The sequence below is a fragment of the Pan troglodytes genome, chromosome 14, assembly GCF_028858775.2.
Source record: "Pan troglodytes isolate AG18354 chromosome 14, NHGRI_mPanTro3-v2.0_pri, whole genome shotgun sequence".
NCBI classification, from domain to species: domain Eukaryota; kingdom Metazoa; phylum Chordata; class Mammalia; order Primates; family Hominidae; genus Pan; species Pan troglodytes.
In genome coordinates, this window is record NC_072412.2 from 31,162,508 (window position 1) to 31,186,070 (window position 23,563).

Consider the following 23,563-nt stretch of genomic DNA (forward strand, 5'->3'; position numbering starts at 1 on the left):
TTTAAAAAAATAAATAAATAAACTGAAATGCGTTGGCTTTAAGAAAACAATATATGTAGTCAATTTTACTTAAAATTTATTTTTTCTCAGGTGTTAGAAGGTACAATGGATGGATAACACATTAAGCTTGGGAAAATGCAAAATATAAGTGTATGGCCCTGATAACTTTGATAGAATCTTTAGATGAGAACAAATTTAGACCTTTTCTCTGAGGTCTGTGAACATGTTCTATGAACATGTAGACCTTTTCTGTGAGGAATACCTATATTTGATTCATTAGTAAAAGTGAAACCAGATTAAGAAAATTTCAACATTGAAAAAGGACCTTGAAGTAGCCTAACCATGTGCCCTGTGCATGCAGCTTCTCAATAACATCCTCATGGCAGATGTGTTCAGCTTCTGCTTAAATACCTCCCGTGACAGGAAAATCATTACTTCCAGAGGAAATTGATCCACTCAACATATTTACCGAACACCTGTTTACTGTGTCTGATCTGGTAGAGCTTACACCACCCCAGAAGAGTCAGACAGTAAACAATACATTCAATAAATAAGTAAATTATATATCAAGTTCATTCCATTTTCAGATGTGTTATTTTGTTAGAAAGCTTTTCCTTATATTTCCTTACACATAATGATTGTTTAGGTGTTTGAAGAAAGTATTTGTTGCCCTCTCGAGTCACCTGGTTTTCAATGTACGCTCCTGGTTGGTGAAACAGTTGTTCCTATGTATTAGTTTGCTAGGGCCACCATAACAAGGTACCGCAGGCTGTTTGGCTAAACAACACACATTTGTTTTCTCACATTTCTGAAGGCTAGAAGTCCCAGATCAAGGTGCTGGCAGGGTTGGTTCTTTCTGAGGTCTCTCTCCTTGCCTTATAGATTGCCATCTTCTCCCTGTGTCCTCCCATGCTCTTTGTATGTGTGTGATAATCTTCTTTCCTTTGTTTGTTTGTTTGAGACTGAGTCTCACGCTGTCACCCAGGCTGGAGTGGAGTGGTGCAATCTTGGCTCACTACAGCCTCCTCCTCCTAGGTTCAAGCCATTCTCCTGCCTCAGCCTCCCGAATAGCTGGTATTACAGGGACCCATGAGTTTCACCATGTTGGCCAGGCTGGTCTCGAACTCCTGACCTCAGTTGATCCACCTGCTTCAGCCTCCCAAAGTGCTGGGATTTACAGGAGTGAGCCACCACGCCTGGCCGCTAATCATCTTAAAAGGACACTAGTCATATTGGATTGGGTCTACCCTAATGACCTTGTTTTATCTTAGTTGTTACTTTAAAAGCCCTGTCTCCAAATACAGTCACATTCTGAGTACAGAGGGTTAGGACTTCAACATATGGATTTGGGGGGCACAAGTCAGCCCCTAACACATATCCCTTGTCTTTTGGAACCCACAGAAGTGGGAGGATAATTCCATGAATATAACCAGGCAAGATGGTCCCATCCCATGTTCTAGACATCTAGTTTACCTTTGATAGTCCCAGCATGGTTGACTGATGTTGAGCTTGCAGTCTATGAGAAATCCCAAGTCTCTACACAGCTTGTTTTTTTAGGCTTGTCTTCTCCTATCCTTTGCATAATTTATTCTTTTGTCTAGTCACACTGGGGATACAGCAGGGAACCAAGTAGACATTGTCCGTGTCTCTTGGAACTTAACATACATTAGTGAAGGCTGTCAGTGAACAAGTGAGCAAACAAATATATAATTACAAATTGTAAGATGTACTATAAAGTGAATGAACAGATAAATAGTGGAAGAGACATCCTACTCTTGATAGTTTTTTTTTTTTTGGTGGGGTATGCATTTTGGCATTTACCCTGCAATAAAACATTATTTTTAAGATATCTGGCCTATTATTCCACCCTACCCCAACCATTTATAGAAGAGATCCTGGCTGTTATTTGTTATATTTAGTGCCCTCATCCTTCACTTTATTCCTAAATGTGATAAGTATGACACCTCTGGCTTTATCCCAGTCATCAATAAAAATATCTAACAGGACAGAACAGTACCATTGTTGTCCTAGAGCTAACAGTAACATCCATTAGCTACACATAGATAAAGATCTAGCCAGCATATATAAAGTGAGACTCTTATTAGAAATATTAACAAGATTAATGCTGCCCACTGCTAAGTTTTCTATTTCACCAGCCGAGTCTTAAATGTTCCTCTGGCTGTACCACATTGATCACAAAAGGCCTTTCAATTTGTCTGCCTGATGATTTTTAAAAGGTCAAATTCATTTAAAGTATTTCACTCATAATGTGGGGAAATAGAAGTTGTTTTCAATCTAACCAGAAAGAACGTCACTTACAAACCGGAATGCCTACGTTTTGCAGGGCCGAGGCTCCAAGGTGATGTTCATCAGCTCCTTTCACATGGATCTAACCTGCCCATGTAGGCCCACTCCAATCACCTGGAAAGTGTGAGTCCAAGGCCAGAACCTACCCAGGCCAGTTCTGTGATGCCCTCTTTCTCCTTACCTTGGGCATCCTTGGCTTTAATGGCCAATTCTGTACTTGCTGCCCTGGCTCTACCTGGTCTCCCACATAGACAGTTCCCACGTTTGTGTTTGGCCATCGAACGCAGTGTTTGGGTAAGAGGCACTCCAGATCTCTCAGCTGCCAGTCCACTGAGCTGATTCTCTTTTTAGTTGGAGTAGGGAGAGTTTAATCAAATTTAGAGAACTGGGGATTGGAATCATCCAGCAGGCACATCACCCTTGGTCATCACAGGGTTACCCATCCAGAGCAGTGGAGAAAATGAAATGTTTTCGGAGGCAGTCACACTTGACCTTTAATTTAGCATGGACCATAGCTTGTCAAGGTTCATCAGCAGAGCGGTACTGTTGTAAGCATTTGCTAATGTAGACATTATTTGACATTAATTTACTTGCTAATTTGACACATTTTTGTATAACACAGAATAAGTTAAATTGCAACAAAATTTATTTATTTATTTATTTATTTATTGAATATTCCTTAAACACCTATCACATGCTAGGCATTGTTCTGGGTGCTAAAATTACAGCAGTGAATAAAATAGACACAGCTCCTTCCCTCGCAGATCTTATATTCTGGTGGGGGAGGGTGGGAGACTAAGACCATGTAAATATGTATTATTCAGAGAGTGAAATATGCTTTGAATAAAATATAGAAACAGAAGAAAGTTACAGTGACAGGGGAAGGAAATTTCACCTTGTATTGGATGGTCAGGGAACATCTTATTGATAGGCAGAGACTGAAGAAAGAGAAAGAGCAAACCATATGGATACCTGGAGAGAGGAAGTTTGGGCAGAAGGAAGAGCAAATGCAAAGGCCCTGGGCTGGGTCTTTTCAAGGAAAAGCAAGGAGGCCACTGTGGCTGGTGTGGAGCTGGTGCTTATTCTACACTGCTGCATTTCAGAAAGTGTAACAAAGAACCAGATTGCTCTTTGCTAGACTTGCCCTATTTTGTTGTGGTTGTTAACTAAAAATACATGAGAAAAGGGTGTTTTTTATACTGCTAAGGTTGCATTCTTGATTGGCTAAGGAGTTAACCCCAGGATGTGTGTGTGTGTGTGTGTGTGTGTGTGTGTGTGTGAATGATATATACATACCTATACACACACACGTTTGTTTAATGAAATGGGAGAGAAGTTGAGACATACCTTTTTGTGCTTCAATGTGAGCCTGTGAGAGTTAGTAGTTTACCTGATACAAAACCCCTTTGTAATGTATTATGCAGCCTGTTATTAGCAATCAGTCCTACAAGTGCTATTATTTTCATCCTCTGAGTAAAGCATAGGAGTTGGGTAAGGGTCAGAGTAGTTTGAAATTTGGATAAGAACTCAAATTCTTTACTGACTTCCCTCACACCTACATCTAACTTCTGCAGGAGCTATCCCATTAGTTGTGAATGATTTAATAAGCAAAACCTGGGGTGAGTTTACCTCCTGAGGCCAGTTCAGTTTTTAGACATAGTTGGCTTGCCCTGAGCTCTTCTTGGATATTTCTGGGCATTATGCATCCTGAGAAATATCGGGATTTTTTTTCTGTTACAAAGCAAACACTTCTCGTGCTTCCAAGTGTTTACATGTATCAGGCCCTAAGTGGTGGCCCTATCAGGAGCAGAGTGTGCAGGTGATGCTGTGCAGGGTGGGCATGGCTCAGCCTGTGCTGTCTGTGTGGTTCCAATGGTTCCAATATCCCAGCGGGGCTGTGCCTGTCCACCAGCCTGCTGGTTACCACAGCAGATAACATAGTAGACTCAGGGTTTAAGAAGAGCAACCACCCAGAGCAAATGAATAAAACTGTAACTGCTTCATGGCTAGACTCTCTGAAGAAATGCCTCTGATATAACCTCAGTTGGTCCTCAGAAGAAAGTTTGCAAAAACAAGAACAATGTCTGAACTCATTCCTTGACCATAACCATCAAATTTAAATGCCACAGTTTCTCCATGTGGGAAATTCAAAGACATTGTGGACCTTTGCATGATGTGAAGGTGTGTTAATGAGCTAGCTAGCTCCTTTTTGGAAAAGAAAACCTCAGAGTAAGACATAAAGTCTTTCTTGGCTGGAGCTGTTCTTTCATGAATGATCAGCTAGGTAAGCATGTTCCAGCAAAATTAAGCCTCACCATTGACAAGTGTTTGGAGGGCATTGTAAGATTCATGGATACCTCCTGCGTCTGCCTTGTTGTTTTCTATGGGTTGAACATGTGGCATTTAAGGAAATTTTGTGGTTAGTAACAGAAGATTTCAAAATTAATCTCTAGAATTTGTATCTCTTAGATTAGATATTTTAATAAAAACACAATATTCCATACTGTCATGTGATTGCTAGCCTTTGGTTTGTATGAAAGAATTGTTTCACTCTTTCTGTAGATTTCTACAAAAAATCACTTGGCAGATACATACCAAAAGAATATTGTATTTTATATATTTAATGTATTGAAAGGGATGCTGTCATACCCAATGCTTCTGAGCTCACCCACAAAAATAAACCTCATGTTTATACTTAAATTTATTTATTCAGCTAGCATGTTTTATAATCTGTTATGTACCAGGCACTATGCTAGAGGCTGGTAATTCAGAAATGAGAGACTCAGCCTTCCACTTCCATCAAGGGGCTTACAGTTTAGTGGGGAGACAGAGAAGTAAACTACAAACACAAGATCAGGTAACAAGTACTACTGGGACCCAAAGCAAGGGTATTTCACTTTGCCTGGGGAAGTCAGTCAGAGCTTCTCAGAAGAATGGGTAAGGGTTAGAGCTGGAATTAAGAGGAAGGAAAAGCAGAATGTATAGTGCAGGACCTAACAGTAGTCCACAGCCTGGTGTTTTGGCAGACTTGCAGACAGTTCCCTATAGCTGAAGCACAGGGTTGCATGAAGTTAGAGAGGTGGGAAGGGGTCTTGTATGGCAACCAAGGGTTGGGCTTTATCTCAAAAGGGATTGAGAAATGTTGTAACAATCTGGCAGCAGTTATGAGGACTGAGCCAATAGGAAGGCTATTGCATTGATCCAAGTGAAGTATTACAAATACCTTAATTAATAGAATGATGGTAGGAAAGAGGATGAGAAAACAGATACAAGCAATTTTTAAGAGGTAGATTCAACAGGGCTTGCTGAGTCTTTGAATCTGGGGGATGAGAAGGAAGAAAAGTCTTGAATTTCTAACTTGAGTGACTTAGAAAATGATCATGTCATTCAGGCAATAAAGGAGAAAGTAAGAACTGGGGAAGGAAAGTGGTTAGCTCAGATGTAGCCATGTTGAATTTCAGGTACCTGAGGAGTATCCGGATTGAGGTGGACAGTAAGATGTAAAGAGGTAACATATGGATGTGAACTTCCATGGAGAGGTCTGAGGTGTAAAAGTAATTTGGGAAACGTCAGACAATAGGTGAAGCTGTGGGTTCAGATGAATCATCCTAGGCAATATTTATATATAAGAAGGAAAGGGGCTGAATATGGAGTTCTGAGTTATTCTTGCCATTGCAGGGAGGGATAGAAAAGGAGCCCCCAATGCAAAGAGAACAAATAGTCACAGAGGTAGGAGGACAGAGGAGACAAATGTCACAGTAGCCAAGTAAAGTGAACGTCTCAAAAAAGAAGACTTGACCAGTAATGCCAAATGCTGTCAAGAGGCCAAGTAGAGTGAGGACTGGAAAGTTCCATAGGGCTTAGGCATTGGTAGTTACGACACACTCATTCCCAATGTGCTGGAATGGCAGTAAGTTGGAATGAAGGGGATTAGGAGGGAGAGACAGAGAAGTTTCTAAGAAACTTGGCTATGAGAAGTAAAAGCGAAATAACTAAACATGAGGAAAGAGCTGTCTGCTGCTGGTTGCGGCTGAATCTGTCAAGCTGATTTCTCCCAACCTGAGTGAACAAGAGCAGCAAGGAATGCCCTGCCCACGGGGCCCCTCCCCCCCGCCGCCCCCATCAGCATTCAAATCAACAGGATCTTACTAACAGTGTTTTAAAGGATAAGGGTGGCCAATCCTAGTTAGATACCTGTCCTGGGGCTTTGTAGTACCTCCAGTTATTCTGAAGTAGAAAAAGAGTTTCAGACTCACTAGAGATGTTATAGCTTTGATGTAAGCAGTCTTTAGTAGACATAAAACCTCGCTTTGAATAGCATGGATGTGAAATAGCTCCAGTGAGAAATATCACATTTAACACGCAAGAAGTAACAGGATCGATGTCTCAGCTTTCTACCTTAACAGGCATTTGAGGGTACACAAAAGGGCAGTGGATTTTAGTCCATCCAGTTTTCCCACCAGTGAGGACCTTGGATACATTGTTTACAGCTTGGCCTTGAGGTTGTCATCTATATCATGAGTGGATTTGATTCAATGACTTATAAGATCCACCCCTCCCAGATATGCTGGATTTTGATCTTGTCTTCAGAGCTTCCATTTGTTTTCCCTTTCACCATACCTCCCATGCATTTCCTTTCCTCCCACACATAGAGCTTCTGCGGCATCCAAGTCTACATTACACTGCTAGGGAAAGAGCCCCATCTACAACTGACATGGTTGGAGGTTGTGTCAGGGAATTAAGAACTCAAACACTGAGAAGACTGAGACTATTTTTCTCCAGCAGCTTACTTTCCTTGGCTTCTCTTCACCCATTGCTGCCAGCTTATTCTCCATCATGCTTCTCTTAGTCCAAATGGGACTTTGTTCAAACAGATACCCAAGGGCCTAAAAAAATATGAACAGCTTTTGCATGGAGAAGACTAAAGGCCTGAAGCAGCCAGGGTAAAGTCACTGACCTGCTCTGACTCCCTGTCATTGGTGAGAAGATCTGTTCATTCATTCATTTAACACCATGGCTGTTCATTCAGTAATTACTTACTAAGTGTCTACCATGTGCTATGTTTATTGTTTCCCCCTTGTATCCTAGAACATAGGAGTAAGATGGTGACCAAAATAAACATAGAATGTACCTAGTGAAATTGATAGTCCAAACAGGGAGAAAGCATATTGAAAACTAGCTGCACAATAAATGCATAATTTATGATAAAGTATTTGTGTCAATAAGAAATGTCAACTGTGGCTCTAGATTTAGACCACGGAGTTAAGGGAAAGCTTCTCTGAGGAAGCAATACTTAGATGGATGAAGGGCAAATAGAATTTGGCCAAGGGAAGAGAGGAGGGCCTCTAGGCAGGTGGAACAGCACTGCTGAGCCCTGAGGTGCAGGAGTCCTGGGTAGCAGGGAAGGTGCAAGATGAGACTGAAGAGTTAGGCAGGAACCAACAATGCCACACCTGGAAAACCAGGAAAGTGTAAAGTCACGGAAGCAAGAAAAAGAGAGTTGCAAGAAGAAGGGTGTGGAGCTATATCAAATGCTACGGAGATGCCGTTTCAGTTAAGGGCTGAGAAGAGCCCACTGGCTAAGTGGGTCAGCCTGAAGTGGGCTGAAGGGGGAAGGGGAGTGGAAGGAGGAACTGAAGGCTGCGTATAAAGGCAGCTGTGTTGAGACATTAAGCGATGATTGGGAAGTCAGGAAGGTAGGCTAGGAATTTGTATTAGTCTATTCTCTCATTGCTGTAAAGAAATATCTGAGACTGGGTAATTTATAGAGAAAAGAAGTTTGACTCATGGTTCTGTGGGCTATACAGGAAGCATAGTGGCTTCTGCTTTTGGGGACCTCTCAGGAAGCTTCCAATCATGCCAGAAAGAAAAGGGGAGCAGGCACCTTAACATGGCAGGAGCAAGAGAGAGTGAGGGGGTAGGTGTTGCACACTTTTAAACCACCAGATCTCATGAGAACTCACCATCATGAGGGCAGTACCAAGAGAAATGATGCTAAGCCATTCATGAGATATCTACCCCATGATCCAATCACCTCCCACCAGGCTCCACCTTCAACAATGGGGATTACAATTCAACGTGAGATTTGATGGGGACACAAATCCAAACCATATCAGAATTGGAAGGAAATGTGGGATAAGATAAGGGTTTTTGTTTTGTTTCTGTTTGTTTGTAAGACAAGAGGTATTGGCTATGTTTTCATAAAGGCAAGAAAGATTTTATAGAAAGGGAAGGGTTAAGATGCCAGAGACCCATAGGAGTGACAATCTTGGGCAGGAGGCAGAAACAGGGTCAGGAGAGGGGACAAAGGTGGCTTTGTGGATTTGATGGCAGAAAAATGGGACTTCCTATCCGGTGCCATGTAGGAGGCAGGGTTGTCCCTGAGAACGAGATGGGAGGAGGGAAGCAGGAAGGCTGTGGAGTGCACAGGGCAGAAATGACTGTTGCAGTGAGGGATGCTTGCTGGGCCCAGGAAGGCCTGGTGGGGAGGTCTGCTTCCCTGACCTGCCTGTGGGGTTTTCCACTCACCACCTCCCCGTTGACCCTGCCAGTGTTCTTAGAAGGGTGTAAGAATGTTGTTTTGATTTTGTTCCCATGTTTTTCCAAAGTCAAATTGTACCACGTTATAGAATTTCCTACAGATCCTGAATATTCTGACGTGGGAGCAAGTGCTTTCTGCTCTGGTAATTTTACGCTATTTGATTTCAAATTAGTTTCATGATTTGTTTCCTCCCATGTTTACCCTTTGAGTTGCTTATTCCCTTTGGCTTCATCATTTGAAAAACTCATGATTTGTTGTCTGTCTTTTCTGGTTGTTTTTTTGCAACCACGTCTCACAGTTTAGAGGCTTCCATTTCATTTTATGGAACATGTTGTAACGTTGGAATCTTTCATGCAAGCCCACTTGCAAAAATATCCAAATATTTTTGCCTTATGTATTTCTTGGTATTCTCTCTTTCTCTCTCTCTCTGTATTTCTTGGTATTCTCTGTGTGTGTGTGTGTGTGTGTGTGTGTGTGTGTGTGTGTGTGTGTGTGTCTGTCTGTCTGTCTCTGTCACCTTCAGGTAGCATTCGTGGCAATAACGAGAATGTCTGCTGGACCCTTTACCTCTCTCTTCCCTCCCCTCTATACACCTGGTGCTCACCAGGTCCCTGCTGCTGTTTTGTCACTTGACTTTGTATCATATTGAGTTTCTGCCCTGGGTTCTCTGCTTGTACTCTGTCTTCTCCTTTTCATAATCACTCCAGGTCCCTGCCACTTTTTTTCTGGACACCCAGAGTCTTTTTCTTTCTTCCAGTGACAGTCAGAAGTTAGGGGAGCCCCCTTGGATGCATATTGTTGGAGGTTCCTAAGTTCATACCAAGTATCTTTAGAAATCAGGAAGGATGAGGAACAGAACTAACATTTTATGAGCATCTACTGGTATTGGATGCATTTCTTATGCCACCTTATATTAACCTTTACCATAACCTTGTGGTAGGGAGTATTGTTTTGATTTCATAGACAGATAAGTCAATCCCAGAAAGATTCCGTAACTTGAGAAATATATCAGGGCCAGGACTAAAACTGTCCTTGTTTCCTGCCTGAAGCTCAGGGTGACTGACGGTTATCATTGTCAATGTCTAGACACGAAATATTCATCCCAGTTAGGCATGGGCCTAGGTGTGACCTCAGATCTTGAACTCACGCTGTGATATGAAAGTGGTCTCCTAGCAGTCAGGCATCTTGAGTCCTGGAGTCCAGACAGAAGGTGCCTCTACCACTAGGTGGGGATGTAGCAGCACCACAAATGAGTACACGACAAATGGAAAGACCCTCTAGAACAAAGGCGTTCAAACTTAAAAAATAAGAATAATTTATTGCAGTGAAACAACATATAATTAACCATTTTAAGGTGACCCTTCTGTGACATTTTGTACATTCGTGGTGTTACACAACCGCCACTTCTATCTAGTTCCAGCACATTTCCATCACTCCAAAGTAAAAACCCCTTCACCATTAAGCAGATTCTCCCAGTTCTTCACTCCCCGTAGCCCCTGGCAACAGCTGATCTGCATTCTGTCTCTATGGATTTACCTATTCTGGATATTTCTTATAAATAGAATCATACCATATGTGACCTTTTTGTATCCAGCCTTCTTCAATTAGCATAACATTTTGGGGGTTCATCCATTTGTAGCATGTTCCCAAACTTCATTCCTTTTTACGGATGAATAATATTCCATTACATATATATGCCACCTTTAGTTTATTCATCGATCCATTGATAGACATTGAAGACTTTGAGCTATTATGCATAGTGCTGCTATGAACATGCATGTGTCTATACTTGTTTGATAACTTGTTTTCATTTCTTTGGGGCATGTGTACACAGTGAAATTACAGGGTCATATGCTAATTCTATGTTTAACTCTTTGAGGAACCATCAAATTCTTTCCATAGTAGTTAAACCGTTTTGCATTCTCACTAGCAGAGTATGAAGATTTCAAACTTTTTAAAACCATGACTCACAATATAAAGTACATTTTACATTGCAACCCAGTATTTAACCGTGTGTATGTATACATACAAATATAACAGAGGTTTCATGAAACAGTACTCAACCTGACTGTGAATGATGCCCTCTAATGTATTCCCTCCTATTCTATGTCATTAGGAAAGTGTCTTGGTTTGACCCACCAAATTAACTCCACAACTCAAAGTTAATTTGCTATCAGTTGAAGTCACAGATATTTTCATCATCACTACAGTTGCTTTAGGCATATTGAAATATTATTTATGATCATTATTTTATTTAAAATTTCTTATAATTATTACGCCTCTGGATAATGTTATTTAAAGCACTATTTGAAGAAGCAGGTATATACGATACCACAATTTTGTGTTTTTTTAAATAGTTGAATAACTAGGTTTCAAAATAATTGCTTTCTTTGTCACCCTGTGTCTTCCACATTTTATACATGTAAACACATTATTCTGAGAAGGAACTCATGGGCTTCGCCAGACTGCCAAAAGGGCTCATGGCACAAAAATACTTAGGAACATGCTAGACTACACTGTCCAATAAGGGAGCCATTAGCCACTTGTAGCTATTGTGTACAATATTGTGTACAATAGCTGCAAGATGGATGTGGCTAGCCCAAATGCAGATGTGCTGTCAAATACCCACTGGATTCCAACTATTTGGTACAAAAAATATTAAATGTCTCACTCATATTTTTTATATTCATTAATTATTGAAATGATTTTTGGCATATTGGGTTAAACAAAACAGATTATTAAAATTAATTTCACCTGCTTGTTGGTTATTTTAATGTAGCTACTTAAAAATTGAACGCTGCGTGTGTGGTTCACATTGCATTTCTGTTGGACATCACTGGCTTAGCACCAGATCGGAGTTCCAATCTTGGTGTTACCACAGGACCAGTAGTAATCACGGTTACTGTTACTGTCATTACTCTGCTGCGGGACCTACCCTGATAAATTTCAGTTTCCTCCTCTGGAAGTGTAGATATAAAGCCAAAGGAGAGCATATTGCTGTGCTTATTCTGTATTCAGCCTTTTTCCTAATACATTTCTCACTATTGGAATTGTCTAGTCATCTCATCTTTCATCCGGAAGTCTGGTGAAGGCCCATGTCCATGTCCCTTCCCTTATGCTTCTGCTACCCCTTGTTGTAATGAACACAAAATATAAATTATATATGGGAAAATCATATACCAAGGTAAGGATATAAGAATTCATAGACAAATAAATATTTAAAAATAATTTTAAAGGATAAGAAAAAGGGGAAACTCCCTTGAGGAGCAAAGAAGGTGGAAAATAAGGCTTGTGGCAGGGTGGAGTAGTAATTTGACCACAGTTGCCACCCATCCTGTATTTATCCAAAGGCCAGAGTGGCATTTGGATAAGACTCAGGCAAACCACCAGCACATTCCTGGAGTTGATGAATGGCCACTTAAACAGCAGGACACCCCTGGCATGTCCCTAAACCCAAAACTAAAAGTCCAGCAGGCTATTACAATGAGGGAAGGTGCCAGCATGTGTCTTTAAGGGCAATGGGCTGAGCAGGGACCACTCACCCTCTTATTTGTCTGATTCTTACACTGATGGGAGCCCTGAGAATCTAATATTAGCACCCTGGGAATACAAAGCCCTTTCATCTACATAATCTCCTTTAAGATCATGAAACAACCTTATGTAAAGGGCAGTATCATGTGTACCTTATAAATGAGAAAGAAATAGGTCAAACACGTAAGTGGATCACTGAGGCCATTACTGGGTGGAGCAGGGTTTATCTGACCATGAGCTTGAGTTTCTCCACAGCTAACACTGAGGGTCAGAATCATGACCCTCCACTTCTGTTTCCTTGGGCTTCTCAGAGTGATCTCACCCCTGTGGACGGTCTGCAAAGATCATTACTCTCGACCTCACTTCTGCCTCCTAAGCTGAGCCGGGCAGTTGGAGTCCCTCTTCCCACTAGCCTGCTAAGCTGCTGCCTTCCATCATTCAGACAGTTTCTGACAGCCCCACCCTCCTACACAAAGCCCTGCCTGTCTGGTCAAAGGAGGGTGGTGATTTCCCACCCTTTCTAAAAACACGCCTTGTAAGACTTTCTCTGTCCTCTAAAATATACTTGCTCCTTCACAGTCACATTTTCTACTACTGTACGGTTAAACATTGTCTGTGGGAGGGAAGGTGATGTATGGGTTTTTCTGCTCCACTGTTGTCGGGCTTAGACCACCATCTTCTAAAAGGCAGAAACCTGGGGTCTGTACCAGTCAGCTCCATGAACAGATGGTCATTTTGAAGTCTTTGAAGGTGAAATCTGTGATGCTCAGTGAGGTATACACTTCTTTTTAAAGTGGTAGTTCCAAATGAAGTGATGCTGTAACATATCCTTAATTCCTTAGACCACTGTCCTTAATCTCAGTTGTAATAACCTGGCGTGTGACTATTGTTTATTCCTGGTTTACAAGAATTGTCTAGTTATATAGTTTCTATTGCTTTTCCTCTAAGCTGAACAAAGCACTTTGATACTACTTCATTAATTTCACAGTAGACAGCTTGATCGTTTTTATATTGATTTATCACTTTCTAATCCCCAATTATTTTTTGGTCCTATGTCAGCTTCTCCTGCCAGTCAGACAGTGTGTGTTTTCATGGATACTCTTGACATGAGCTTTATTAGAACATAACCAAGAAGGTGAATCTGTTGCCAAAAAATTAAATAATGTTTGCCAAAGAGTTACACAGAATAATTTATTACCCAGTGTTCTGCTTTTCCTATGCAATGGTTCCTCCCAGTGGTATAGAAAACCAAAGATTGGCTTGCCCCAAGAGATGAGGCAGTTTGGGGATGAGAAATAGTGTTCTTCTTTTAGTAGATAAATAACATGTCCAAGGTTATAGGATCGGGATCAAAATAAAAAGCAGAATCATGAGTTTCCTAATTCCCAGCCCTTCAACCTTTGCTAATAGGTAACTATAAACATGGTCATACCTAGAAAGAAAAAAATTTAGCACCTAGAAGGAAAAAAACGTAAAATTTAAGTAGCATGCACTAAAAAACTATCCAAAATGTCTAGTTTTCCTCAATTTCATTGATTTGAAAATTATAGGTTTTAATAATTATGTACATTAAATGGTATCTTGAGGAAAAGTTGATCTTTCCCTTATTACTTAAACCCTACTATTTATTTTTGTGTATCAGATTGGTAACATTGGTGGGAATATTCACTCTAGCCATAAAAGGTATTTAATTTTTATCACCAAATAGTAGGAGTATCACCCAATAACTTTAATACAACTATGAGAATGCTCTATTTTTTTGTTTTGCTAGATTATCATTCATACAGGGAAGAACCAACATTTTCTTAGTTCTCCTGTAGATGGCGAATCTAAAGGGTGATGACGACTGATATAAATATAATTGTTTTTTATACTGTTAAGCATTATGTATCTGCATTTTTGGTAAATAATAATATGCAAAGTTAATGCCTTTTTTTTTTTTTTTTTTTTGGAGATGGAGTCTCGCTGTGTCACCCAGGCTGGAGTGCAGTGGCAGGATCTCGGCCTACCGCAACCTCCACCTCCCGGGTTCAAGCAATTTTCACGCCTCAGCCTTCCGAGTAGCTGGGATTACGGGTGCCCGCCACCACACCCAGCTAAATTTTGTATTTTTAGTAGAGATGGGGTTTCACCATGTTGGTCAGGCTGGTCTTGAACTCCTGACCTCAGGTGATCCACCCACCTCGGCCTCCCAAAGTGCTGGGATTACAGGCGTGAGCCACCGTGCCCAGCCGCAAATGCCATTTTTTGCTTCTTCAGAAGGGACTTAATATTTTATAATTATGTATTAATAGTTGGCTCCTATTGTGGCCATTTATATTTGACCTGTTTGTATCTGAACGTAAATAATTTCTCAGGTTGCTGGTGGTATTCAAAAATAGGATAATAAAGTTATCATTAGTGTTGTATGCTTTCATGCTAAGGGGCATGAGGTAAATGCTGTCATGTTTTCTCTTTGCATACATGTCTTTAAATACATTAAATACTAAGTGTGCTATGACCTTATTCTGCAGAAATTGAAGTCGAATCTTTATGTGTACAAAATATGTATGAACCACCACATCTCCTGGTTTTGACTACAGGTTAATGATATCCAAATATGCAGACACTACTTTGAGAGGTTGATGAGAAGACTAAATTAGGTAAATTTTGAGATGATACTAACCTAACCGGATCCTCTAATCAAATGGAAGTTTACCCTGGGCACCAAATGTTATATGACTTAATATTACTAAAATGTTAAGTAATAGTGTTTGTATGTGCATGTGTTTAGACTTTCTTTACTTTTCCAAAACTTCCAGCCTTGTGGGCAGGTCTACCTTACCTTGGTAGCCAGCAGAGGGGGATGGGGGTGGGGATCTCTCTGTGATGACAGGTTCTCTCTCTCCTCTTTCCTTCTCTTCTCTTTTTCTAACCTGACTATGGAGTTAAGGAGGCATTTTGTGCTGCATATTCTGGGTTCATTTCTCACTACAGATTTGCTACATAACAGTTGTCATCTGCCTAGGCACTCATGTAATCCTCATAACAGATTTGTGTGACAAGGCACTAGTTTACAGACGAGGAAAATGAGGCCATGAGATGCTCAACAACTTTGCCAACAATACAGCTTTTATATGATGGAGCATGGTCTGGTCTACAATGTCACTCCCCTTCTAATTAATATCCTTTGAATATTTGTTCTTTTTTTTTTTTTTTTTGAGACAGAGTTATGCTCTTGTCATCCAGGCTGAAGTGCAATGGCACCATCTCAACAACCTCTGCCTCCCGGGCTCAAGCGATTCTCCTGCCTCAGCCTCCTAGCTGAGATTACTGGCACCCACCACCACGCCCAGCTAATTTTTGTATCTTTAGTAGAAACAGGGTTTCACCATGTTGGCCAGGCTAGTCTCGAACTCCTGACCTCAGGTGATCCACTCACCTCAGCCTCCAAAAGTGTTGGGATTACAGGTGTGAGCCACTGCACCCGGCCTGAATATTTGTTCTTGAAGTCACCATTCAGTTGTCTGGAGCAGGGTCAGGGGAGAGGCGCAATTTTCCTTTCACTAGTGTGCAGGCCCGGGTTAACTGGTGTCCTAGTTCTAATTCATCCTAATGATGTCTCAGTGCCAGTTTTAGAGAAGTGCCCAGCAGGTGCCCAGTAGGTGTGCCCCTTTGTTCAGCTTTGTCTATGCATGCCCTCTGATATACAGCCCAGCCCCAAGCCTCAATATTAGGCCTGAATAAATACCATTCTTTTACCCCACTCTAGACCTGTCAAAACACCTTGGATGACAATGGACACATGGAGGGGGCATTCCATGTGCAGAGCAGAAAGCAGGGTAAATTCCAGGCTTTTTTTCCTCCACTCCCTGCTGCCACTTCTCGGAGTCTTTTATTGTCTTCTGCTTAAACCCTTCAGGGGCTTCCCATTGTGCTAGAATTCCTCCTGATTCCTTTGTCTTGGCTCTGGGTTCCTTATAAAACCCCTTCGCAGGGGAGCTGAGTAGGAAAGAAAAAATGAGTTCTGCTGCTGTGTTTCAATGATAACAATTTTAGAAGACATGATTTTTCTTGTTTATGTTTGAATCTGGACAACAACAAGCTTTGCTATAATGAAGTTGTGTTGCATTCAAAAAATTTAAATGTATTTCAATTCATTGAAAAAAATTATTTGCAGTGGATAGTAATGGAGTAAATGTTTTTCAAAACTTGCTGAATCTATTTTTGTGAAGATTTACATATGTGGGTTGGATTTTTTAAGGGAATGATTATTGTGTTTGATGCTTACCACATGGACATTGTATGGCATCATTTCATATTTTTTCTCTAATATTTATTAGGATGGGATAGATCCGTCCAAATCATGCATCAAAAATAGGTCAAAAGAGAAGTTTGTTATTTATCTCAACACTTTGTCCTTTAGGTTATCTCTAAAAAGCCTCTTATTCTACTGTTTAAAGAAAAACAAAACCCTTTTTCCATACTCATCACCATTGATTTTAACTGCTGTCTTTCTATCTCAATTCAGGGGATGCTTAATTTGATTTGGAGCTGTTCTTAAGATACAGTGTATAATAGTGGGAATATAATATAGTTCATGCTTTTTTGGAAGTTGAGACTGCTGATCAAAAATTGATAAAGCAATTATTTTCTTGCATTTAGTGATTTTCCTTTGTTTCTTCAGGATACTAGTGAAACATTTCTGCCTAACACATTCTGTTCATGAATGTACATGTCACTCTGTGACAGTAATTACACATGTGTACCCACGTGCATCCGTCTACAAGAAAAGGGGGTGGATTCCAATCGTAACCCAATCAACTCAATCAGATGCTTTAAAATCATTAGGTAATGGCTCTTGATGTTGGCATGCATCCAGACTGTTTGCAAGGCTTTGTTTCCACATATTTTTTGAATGCCACACAATTTAGCCTCAAAACAATTTTCAAAATGCTTTTAAAAAAAGAGTAAACTAAGTATGAATTAAAACAAAAAATTGCATTTCTTATACATTTTTTTCCCACAGGCAGCAGATAACAGGCAGACATGACAAGCTTACTCATTCACTTATTCACTCAACATATGTTTATTGCATGAGGACTTACTGTGTGCTACAGAGATGTAAGGAACACAAAGCTGAGTAAGACACAGGTCTTCTGGAGGGAGAGACGGGACAGATGGTTATAATTGGGATCAAGACAGGAGGAGAGTAAATGCCATGGATTATGAGATATAGTCCCTGTATCCTTTACCACCCTCATCCCACTCTGCTACATGGCTTGCTAGGACATAGGTACATAGGTGACCAATAGGTCACTCCTTCTGACCACTTCCTTCCCACTGACCACCCAGAGCTACCACCAGCCCATGTGGTATCTTGATAAAAAAAAAAAAAAATAGGCACCCTTTCCTCTGGATTGAGTCCTGGGCTGATGCAGACCCATGCCAGGGTAGAAGCAGCCCACTGCCACCTCTGTACCTGCCAAATTGGAGAGTGGAGTTCAGACTAGATTTCCATCCTCAGTCACCCCATCTCCACTCTAGGTCAGACATCCTTGTAGAGGCCACCGCCTGTATAATGAATCAAATTAATGTAAAAAATAAAGGCGTTCTTCTCTTGGTTTCTTGGAATTGGATACAGCCCCCAGAGAATACATCACCCAGGACAAAGCCAGGCAGGAAGACAGTGAATAGGCTGGGAGAGTCAGTGGGACCTGAAGCGCCTCTGCTGTGTTAGGGAGTACCTTAGCATCTCTTCCTGAACTTTTATTTATTTATTTATTTTTATTTTTTGAGATGGAGTCTTGCTCTGTTGCCCAGGCTGGAGTGCAGTGACACAATCTAGGCTCACTGCAACCTCCGCTTCCTGGGTTCAAGTGATTCTCCTGCCTCAGCCTCCCAAGTAGCTGGGATTACAGGCGGGTGCCACCACGCCCAGCTAATTTTTGTATTTTTAGTAGAGATGGCGTTTCACCATGTTGGTCAGGCTGGTCCTGAACTCCTGACCTCAAGTGATCCACCCGCCTTGGCCTTCTAAAATGCTGGGATTACAGCCGTGAGCCACTGTGCCCAGCCTCTTCCTGAGCTTTCTCTAAAGAACTTGGTAACCATGATTCTCACCTTGCTTGTGATTTTTAAAAAAAATAAGTAAATAACAAAGTTATGACAAGTGACTCAGGGTCTAAAATAGACCTAAATTTTACTAGCTATATGAGTTTGACCTTATTTTATGCCTCCTTAAGCCTCAATTTTCTCATCTGTAAAATGGGACTAATAATAGTACTTACTTCATAGGTTTGAGGTGAGGATTAAATATAAAAATATATATATTTTTAACTACAATATTTATATTCAACAAATGTAGATGGTGTCATTTAGTGTCATCACTTGTGTCAGGCCACTTTCCAACTTTTTCCCCACTCTTTGATACCATTTTCTAAGGCCTTCCACTTTTCCTGTTATCTTTCACTCAGTCCCCAACATCTATGCCTAATTCCATGCTTGACAATTCATTGTATGTTCTCCTAATATTTTTAAGGAAGGATCCCTCATTTTTACAGGTATGAAAGCTGAGATAGCTTTAGGTCCTCTTAAATCATAACTGAAGTCACTAGCAAGCCAGGAACACATTCAGATTTTACTGTTGCATTTTAAAGTACCTCTGTCCAGGTGCCTCTTCTGACTAATTTTTTTATGCCCCCCCAGAGAGAGAGGAGACAAAAGGATAAATGTTTCAACTCAGCTTGCAGCAGGTGTCATTCTATTTGATTTGCAGGCCTTTCAACAAAACAAAAGCCCTTTTCTGTTCTTTTACAATATATGTCCTCTTTAAAGGTACTCGAATGAAGAAAAAGCATACACTGGACAAGATTTCAGGTTCTAAGAGACAGAAACTGGGCTCTTAGATGCTGATTCACTCTTCACAGTGAAAGCTAGATGGCATTGAAAACATTATTTTCTAAGTAGCATTTACATTTTTATGCTCGTTTCCCTTGAAATATATATGAGTGGCATTCTCAGCAAGTTAGTATGTTTATAGTAGTTAAATACTGAAAACTTATGTATTTAAGTATTGAAAACTTTAAAAAGCCAGTTAAAAATTTTTTAAAATAAAGTCAACAGAGAGAATCTCTATATATTTGAGTAACAATATACAATAGCATGTTTGCTTATTGCAACTGATTTTAAATGTCTCCAACTTGCTCTCCCCAAATAGTTACCACTGGTGTTCAAAAGTAATGTATCTTTTAAACCACATAAAGAGTAAAGAAAAAAAGTATTTAGCTTTTTAAAAAAAAGTTCTAATCTAGAGTCACTAAGGATTCATAATAAGAATGAATGGGCCAGGCGCAGTGGCTCATGTCTGTACTTTGGGAGACCAAGGCAGGTGGATCACCTGAGGTCAGGAGTTCAAGATCACCCCAGCCAACACTGTGAAACCCCATTTCTACTAAAAATACAAAAATTAGCCGGGCATGGTGGCGCATGCCTGTCACCCCAGCTACTCGGAAGGCTGAGGCAGGAGAATCGCTTGAACCGGGGAGGCAGAGGTTGCAGTGAGCCAAGATTGCGCCACTGCATTCCAGCCCAGGCGACAGAGTGAGATTGTCTCAAAAAAAAAAAAAAAATCAATGTAGCTAAAATTTAATGAAGTGTTAACTATGGGCAAGATACTATGCTGAGCCCCTTTCATACATAGTGTTATTTATTGTTTCCAACAACTGTAGGAAGAAGGTACAACCCCATTTTACAGATGAGGAAACGAAGGCTTAGCAAAGTTAATAGCTTACTTTGGGTCTCAAAGCTAGTAAGGGCTGGTGCCAGGAGCGAACATGGGGCCCTGCCTTGAGAGCCCATGCCATCGTTAATCGCAGGGCACTGTGCAGCCTACCTGTTCATTCACTGCCATCTGAGTCTTGGGCAAGCATCAGATGGGTGTAGGTATGAAATTTATTTTCAGATATAATAATTGTTTCAAGGTAAAACCTTTGGGTCTTATTTTACCTAGAATCCATACATTCAAAGTACAAGTGATAAAATCAGTTCAGCAACTCTAGTATGCACATGAATTAAAAAGAAGTCAATCTGGTGAGAGATTTCATCAGAATAAAGTGTATAAGTGGAGTTGGAAATCTGAGTGATTGAGTGCTTGCCATTTGGGTAAGTGTAATGAGTTTGAAAAACTAATTATATTGATAAAGTATCTTAGGGCCTTTCAGAACATAGTTCTAAAAGTTTTATTTAGTGTTGAATTTTTAAAATTCTTTGTCTTAAAAATAAAAGTACATTGTAGTCTTTCCCTTCCATTTTTAAAATGAACTGTTAATCTAGGAAGTCCTGTTTGTGTGTTGATTTGGGGAGTTAGCCCAACATTTGCTATGTTAAATACTTATTAACATGGTTTATTACTTTTTTCTGTTTTTTAGACAACATTAATCATGAATGTACTGGGACTTGGGAAGGATCCTGTGGTTTATGAGATAGTTGGCCAAATCCCACCTCTTCCAACATAACCTGTCATTATTAAAATATAATACTCTTATTTAATCCCCTGGTCAAGCTAAATGATAATGTGAAACAAAGCTAACCAAAATCAGGACACCTGATATCAAGAATTCATGAAATCGAAAGCCATTGTAGAGCAAGGAATCTAATGCTTTTGCTTCTTATCCTTTTCATACAAGTAAAATAAGCTTCACTGGGCTTGGTGAGTCTTAGAAATGAGAGGTTTGAGAATAAGATCCATTGTGGAGTGTGTGACATTACAAAAACAAGCCAACTAAGCAGTGTGTACTGTCCCCTTAGAGTGCACACGTTCTGGCTCCGATGCCCCTTAAAAAGACTGCATTTCTGGGAGGGAAAAGTAAAAATGCAGATACCACCATGCGTGTGGAAGGCAGGGAAGAAAAAGCCCAGACAAGCGTCCTCTTGTTGAGTCTCTTTACTGCAACGAGGCTGACGGATGGGGTTTTTCAAAACGTCGCTGCAACCAGATGCAGGGCTGCAGCTTTGCTTACCGCAGCGTGCTGCAGTTGTGTTTATTTCAGGGACAGACACAAGGGGAAGCAGCAGCCAGAGCACACCCGGGCCGCTCACGGGAAGCCTTGCTGAAGAGAGAGGATCCGCAGAAGCTGGGAAATTCCTCCCGCAGCCTAGGCGGAGACTGAGCCGCGGCTCAGGTTGAGACAGTGGGCAGGGGCAGGGGGCGGCGCTCCCGGCCCATCCCTTAGCCCCGCGGCGGCCGTGTGGGCCGGAGGCTGCCTGCACCGCGTCAGGGAGGCCGGCCTAGAAACCCTCCCTCCCAGAAGAAAGCCGATCCCAGTTCAGGTGGGGTCTTCCTCGGTTGCGTACCTGGCTGGAGCCGAGCTGGTGGGCGGCCGGCAGCCGGCGTTTCTGGTGATGACAGCCCCGAAATGAAAGCAGCGCGGCCGCCGCCTCCGAGGGCTGCAGGGAGATCAGCGTCCAGCAAATAAGAAGCAAGTCCTGGACCCGGAGGAGGAGGAGCGGCCGAGCATCTCTCTCTGCTCCGCCGTGTCCTTTAGATGAGGACTCCCGGCCGGAGCCGGAGGTGGATCCGCAGAGCTGCCTCTGGGCGCCTGACCCCGCGCTGACATCACAACCTGTGACAGGCGCATCACGCCCGGTACCTGCTCCCGGCCGCTGCCCGTCCTCGCAGCCTCTTTGTATGCCGCAGACATGGCCAGCCAGCAGGATTCGGGCTTCTTTGAGATCAGTATCAAATATTTACTGAAATCCTGGAGTAATAGTGAGTAATAGAAAATAACCTTTTTGTTTGTTTGTTTGTTTGTTTGCTGGATGTTGCATAAGGCTGGAGACAGAAAATCTCAACTGGACACACATGTTTGTGAGCCGCGGAAGTTTTTCTTTTTTTCTTTTCTTTTCTCTTTCTTTCTTTCTTTCTTTTTTTGCTTCCATCTGCTGTGAAAATCAAAATGTCAGAGACTGAACTAGCTTTCCTTAAGTGCAAAGGCTGCAATGGAATTACAGTAGATTGTGTTTGATTAAATTTTCAAGTGAGGCAGCCCTTCAGACTCTGGGGGAGCTCAGGATCAGGCATTCCTGGCTGCATTTCCTGCCTTGATGTTTATTTGATTTGTTCAGGCTTTCTCTAAATATTTTGTGAAGTGTGATTTAATCAAAGGGGTGTGGCAGGGTTTCAGAGTACTTTGTAATTGTGTTTTTAGGGTATTGTCTGAAGAAAGAAAAGTACTTAATAGTCCAAAACCTAGGACATCCTTTTTGTATATAGAGGCATCTGCAGATTTATTTCATCTCTCCCTCTTCCATGTGGATGATGTTCTGAATGCCATTTAACATTTGAATTTTTAAAAATCCTGATGTTTGCTATAGTCCAAATAATGTGCTTTTTTGAAACATAAACAAGTGAGGTTCTGACCCTAATTATTTATTAGGATAGCAGAATATGATGGCTTCTGAAGTTCCATTTCTGACCTACATAAGGATTTTAGCAATACGCTATTTCAAAAAGACAACCTCTAAGCTGTCGTGGATCTGGAATCAAATTAAAATGAGGCCTTCAGGTGATCAATGATGCCTTGTATTTTCCGAACAGTTTAAAAACAAAGTCTTCTCTATTTCACTAACAGCCTTTGTACTTGCTTTGGATAAAAGATCAGCAGGTATTACTGATGCTTTATTGTTTTAAATAAAAAAAATTTTTCCCCATGAAAATTTTAATATTGTATTATGTGCATACTGATTAACCTACCTGTGCTCAAAGAGCTAGTGATTAATTGTCTCCTACACAAATGACCTGTGGCCAAGATTGTTCTTATGTAAACAAAACCTGGGCAGGAAAACCTGTGCTGCAATTGCTTTGAGGAAAAGAGCTAAAGTACCTTCAGCCTTAAGGTATTCAGGGATGTGCATCTCTAAATGATATCCATAGAAACCATTTTTTCCAGGTCATTTTGCACCACTGTATACACTATGGGGCTTGTCTGAAGCTGTTTTTCTACAAGTGGGAAGCCATTTGGGAGTAATACTGTTGCCCAAACAGCATTCTTTACTTGTCATAGCTATAAATCATTTAACTTGGACTCATTATTTGTATAATACTTTACACTCAAGGATGAATCTTCCTTTGTCTATCTGCTCTTTGATTAATGAAAAGAATTTGACATACAGTGTTCTTTATGGAGCAGTTTTCCAATAACTGAA

At 41.0% G+C, this 23,563-nt stretch overlaps 1 protein-coding gene and 1 long non-coding RNA gene across 6 annotated transcripts in view; one reads left to right on the forward strand and one right to left on the reverse strand.

Moving 5' to 3' along the window:
• Positions 1-23,563, forward strand: part of FRY (FRY microtubule binding protein) — a 449,258-nt gene that overhangs the window by 162,300 nt on the left and 263,395 nt on the right. For 3 of the 5 annotated variants that reach the window (XM_003314107.6, XM_054664862.2, XM_063792434.1), the window contains exon 1: positions 21,235-22,127. The exons of the other annotated variants lie outside the window; for them this stretch is intronic. In XM_003314107.6, the coding sequence (XP_003314155.5) occupies positions 22,058-22,127 (70 nt within the window). In that variant the 5' untranslated portion in view covers positions 21,235-22,057. Of the gene's footprint in view, positions 1-21,234; positions 22,128-23,563 lie in introns of those variants that run through there. 5 annotated transcript variants of the gene reach the window in all.
• Positions 14,315-21,838, reverse strand: LOC129136719 (uncharacterized). Its single transcript, XR_008538664.2, has 4 exons — positions 21,713-21,838; positions 17,841-17,932; positions 17,467-17,517; positions 14,315-16,360 (listed from the first exon to the last, which is right to left on the reverse strand). It is a non-coding gene; the product is annotated as an uncharacterized LOC129136719 (long non-coding RNA).